The 4,944-nt window shown below is 37.8% G+C and overlaps 1 protein-coding gene across 6 annotated transcripts in view; it reads right to left on the bottom strand.

Moving 5' to 3' along the window:
- Positions 1–1,357: 1,357 nt before the first annotated feature.
- The window catches only part of LOC106871615 (atlastin-2), a 75,596-nt gene continuing 72,009 nt past the window's right edge, over positions 1,358–4,944 (bottom strand). For all 6 annotated transcript variants that reach the window (XM_014918170.2, XM_014918168.2, XM_052973516.1 and 3 more), the window contains 2 exons: positions 3,628–4,059; positions 1,358–2,988 (listed from right to left, as the gene is read on the bottom strand). In XM_014918170.2, the coding sequence (XP_014773656.1) occupies positions 2,905–2,988; positions 3,628–4,059 (516 nt within the window). In that variant the 3' untranslated portion in view covers positions 1,358–2,904. The remainder of the gene's footprint in view (positions 2,989–3,627; positions 4,060–4,944) is intronic.

The following is a 4,944-nucleotide window of genomic DNA, read 5'->3' as shown; positions in this document are numbered from 1 at the left end:
CATGCAAGCATGGAAAAGTGAACACTAAATGATGGTGGTATACACATACACACACACACACACACACACACACATATATATATATATATATATCATCATCATTGTTTAACATCCGTTTTCCATGCTGGTATGGGTTGGATGGTTTGACTGAGGTCAAACCAGCAGCTGCACCAGGCTCCAATCTGATCCGGCAAGGTTTCTACAGCTGGATGCCCTTCCTAACGCCAACCACTTCAAGAGTGCAGTGGGTGCCTTTTATGTGCCACCGGCATGGGTGCCTGTCAGGCAGACCTGGCACCAACCATGTTTGGATGGTGCTTTTTACATGCCACTGGCACAGGAACCAGTCAGGGGACACTGGCATCGACCACATTCGGATGATGCATTTTACGTGCCACCAGAACAGGAGCTAATCAGGGGGCACTGGCCACAGCTACGATTTTGGTTTTACTTGACTCAACAGGTCTTCTCAAGCATATTATATCGTCTGACACACCAAGGGTACTCTTAATTGGGCCAGACAAGCAACACCGGCATCAGCCATGGCTGCGATCTCAGTTTCTGTGTCTTCTCAATCACACCATATCTCCAAAGGTCTCAGTCTCCTGTCATATATATCTTCAGACATCTTCAGTTTCTGTCCACCAAATCCATTCACAAGGCTATAGTGAAAGGTACTTGCTAAAGGTGATTTGCAGTGAGATTGAATCCAAAATTATGTGCTGGGAAGTAAGATTACTTACCAGCACCAATTACAAAAGCACACACACTTCCCTGCACCAATTACAAAAATACACACACACACACACACACACATACCATCATCACCATCGTCGCCGTTGTTTAACGTCCGCTTTCCATGCTGGCATGGGTTGGACGGTTTGACTAAGGACTGGTAAGGCAGGAGGCTGCACTAGGCACCAATCTGATCTGGCAAAGTTTCTACAGCTGGATGCCCTTCCTAATGCCAACCACTCTGAGAGTGTAGTGGGTGCTTTTTATATGCCAACAGCACAGGAGCCAGTCAGGTGGCACTGGCATTGACCACACTTGAATGGTGTTTTTTACATGCCATATATATATATATATATATATATATATACACACACACATATATACATACACACACACACATATATATATATACATACACACACACACATATATATATACATACACACACACACACACATATATATATATATAGATACATACAGGCATATATATCCACACCACATCTCAGTCATAAAATTAGTTGAACGAAAAAAAATTCCATTAAAATGTATTTCATCTTGTTAAGCCCTCCACCTTGTTAAAAAAATGTTTTTAACATGAAATATTAATGAAGATGAAGATGTTTGTTTGTAAGTTGGTTTTAGGTTTTTATTACTTATGGAAATTTAAACAAAAGACAATAGCAAATCAATCTGTGTATTATCAATGATGGCGATTAAGATATAGAACCAGAGCCAGAACCAGTGTGATTTCAGTTCACAATTATGAGGTGGGGGTTGGGAAAATATATATATAGCAATGGTTAGACAGAGTGTTTCAATAGAAGCAGCATTCATCAGTGATCTACACATCATAGATTCTAGAGACAGGAAATTGAATAAGAGTTGCAGTGGTGTACAGACTCCAAAAGGCACATGTTTTATTTTGTTAGTTTTTGAAACTGTACAGGAAAAAAAAAAAAAATTACCTAAGAAACTGGAAACCATTTAACTTTTCATTCAATAAAACATTCAAAACCACTGTCTATAAACAATTATAATGTGCTAAGACAGCGAGCTAACGAGGGAGCCTCTACGCGGTCGCTCAACTTGTCAGAAATAGCAGCCAAATCTCCTTCAAATCACACTCTGCTGTCTTTAAGAATAAAAACAAACAGAAGGACACATTGTATAATGTAGTCCTAAGTGCAGTATGTCTGAAAAAAGATGAGACGGTCATTGCTGGAATGCTTTTGATCATAGGTCTGCTTGATCCAGGCTGACCTAGGGCTAAATAACAACAACAACAACACAATACAATGCTATTTCAGGGCTTATAGCTTTTAGTTTATTTTTCAGCTATTAAAATTCATAAAAATCAAACAGCAGTTAGTGAATTAACTCAATGGATTATTTAGGTAGAAATTTTTTAAAAAAGACGTGTTTACACAGAGTGGATCAATTTTTGATGGGTTAAAATTTCCTAATTTTAAGAAACTTTCTTAACTTTAAAACTTCTTAATTTTAAGAAATATTGAACCAATGGAAAATTATTAGTTTATGATATTTTTAATGATGGGAAGGATTATTATTATTATTATTATTATTATTATTATTATTATTAGGAATGATCAAAGTTTGGTGCTGAGGCAATAGCTAGGTCTTAACAAACAGATGTTATGCTAATAATTATAATGATATTGGTAATAATATTTAGCTAACATTTATTTTCCCCTCACCAAAAATGAAAAATTGAAAATGACAAACAAATAAGTAGGCTATTTACACATAAAGGAAAGGTCGAGAAGGTTCTAAAGGAGTCTGCAGGGGAGAAAAAAGGTTAAGTTTCTCTATCATGTCAGAAATAATAAATTAAAAAATGAAAATACTTCAATTTACATATTGAAAAGACATTTCTAAAAGTGAAATGAAGACAATTGTAATTGAGTTGAAGAGTTAATTCTTTAAAAAAAAAGACAATGTTTTCCAGGTTTCCTATAATTGGAATGAGAAAGTTATTAGAAAGAGAAGTGTTATTCTCCAAGTTGAGTGAAAAATGGGTAAATCACAAAATATTTTTTTTAATATTTTAACCTTTTTTTTTTTTGATAATTTTTATTTTTTCTGCAATAATTCAACAGGCTTTCTCTTTATTTTTCTTGTGGGGATTTTTTGGCTGTCCTTTGCATGTTCAGACTTTTTTATTTTTCATTTGATTCTTGACAGCATATTTAGCTGTTTGTTCTCCCGCTTTGGCCAACACGTGAGAAATAACCTGAAAAACGAAGAGAAACAATAAAACAAAGATGTAATATGTAATCAACCATAAAATAGGGTGGGGAGAGGTTGTGAGATTAGAAAACCCATCCATAAGAACATCTGAAATCCAGGCCTCACTTATTGCTAAAGCCATAATGTGTTATTATAAGATGGTGGTGGCGAGCTGGCAGAATCGTTAGCACGCCAGGTGAAATGCTTAGCAATATTTCGTCTGTCACTACGTTCTGAGTTCAAAATCCACCAAGGTCGACTTTGCCTTTCATCTTTTCGGGGTCGGTTAAATAAGTACCAGTTACGCACTGAGGTCGATGTAATCGACTTAACCCTCCCACAAGCTGCCTTTGTGGCAAAAATTTGAAATTATTATTCAAAGCCATTATGAAGAAAACTCTGCATCAAGGGGCATAACTCTGTTAGCTACCTGCGTTGAGAAATTCCATTCATCCAGCAACAAACGCTTTATCTCGCTGTATCCAAAACCGACATTTGCAGTGAAGAAACTTCAGCTAAATCAGAATGAGATTATGAACGGTGACCACTCAGCGGTCAAATGCTGCCATCCAGCCTATGCTAGCATCAAACATGGAAACTAAATAATAATGATGAAAACAATAATTATTACAATAATACTTACATTTTCCCAGATTTTCTCAGCTAATTGATCGATTGCAGAACCAATGTCAATGTATTCTCCGCTGTAACGAACATAACCTGCAACAATGATCAACAAGAGAACAATCCACATAATCAAATTAAAGAGTGCTGCCACTGGGCTGAGTCCAAAGAAAGCAAATAATGTGGCTCCAAAATAGAAGAAAATCATCATTATAACAAGGACAGCAGGGGTTCGAGCAGTCTTAAAAATGTTTTTGCTCTCGTTGTGGTTGCAAAAGTTCACAAACAACTCTTCAATTTCTTTTTGAAGTTTCTCCTCGTATGAATGACTGAACTCTGATCCGCCCATTTTTCTTGTTGAACGGAATAATTTTAGAGCTTCCTCTTGGAACTTTGCGTGATCTTTATTCAAACAATCTGGATGAAGATAAGGTCGGTTTCCTCCAACTGCCTGCAATGTATAAAATATAAGGAAGCTTTAATAGAAATAACTTTAGTCAACTGAAGACATATACAAGAAAACATCCAATCCTGCCTCCCCACCAGTGTGTGATCCCCCCCCCCCCCCCACACACACACACATACAATTCCAGCCCCAACTTGTGCTTATTTCTTACAATTTACAGATGTTTGAGCTGAACATTAACAGCACTGACGTCACTGTACTTAAGACAGCTCCATCCCTACTTTCTGACAAAGTCATAACAAATGATATAATTAGCTACTACAGATAGCTAAGTGAAGGCGCATGGCTCAGTGGTTAGAGAGTGTCAAGCTTAAGACCGTGAGGTTGTGAGTTCGAATCCCGGACCGGGCTACATGTTGTGTTCTTGAGCAAGACACTTTATTTCACATTGCTCCAGTTCACTCAACTATAGTAATGAGTTGCAATGTCACTGGTGCCAAGCTTTGCCTTTCCCTTGGATAACATTGGTGGCATGGAGAGGGGAGGCTGATATATGCATGGGTGACTGCTGGTCTTCCATAAACAACCTTGCCCAGACTAGTGCCTGGGTGGGTAACTTTCTAGGTGCAATCCCATGGTCATTCGTGACCGAAAAGGGTCTCCAAAAGGTAGCTAATTGATGACACTATGTCAAGTCATTAACACCAGAATCTGACCATCAGATATCAATAATCTAAAGTTTTACAGTGGTCTGCAAACGCCTTCTTTTGTACCAATAGCATAATAAAAGGCACCTAGGCCACATCGTGAAGTGGTCTAGGCTTTGCTCTCTAAAGACATGACACACACAACAAAACTGGCCAAGGTTTCTCAGGTGCTGTGTGTATCAGACAACAAGAGAGCATATCAAATGGCAAGATGCTGTCAGAC

This window comes from Octopus bimaculoides, chromosome 1, assembly GCF_001194135.2.
Source record: "Octopus bimaculoides isolate UCB-OBI-ISO-001 chromosome 1, ASM119413v2, whole genome shotgun sequence".
NCBI classification, from domain to species: domain Eukaryota; kingdom Metazoa; phylum Mollusca; class Cephalopoda; order Octopoda; family Octopodidae; genus Octopus; species Octopus bimaculoides.
The sequence above is the reverse complement of the archived record's forward strand: the minus strand, read 5'-3'. Positions and strand labels throughout refer to the sequence as shown.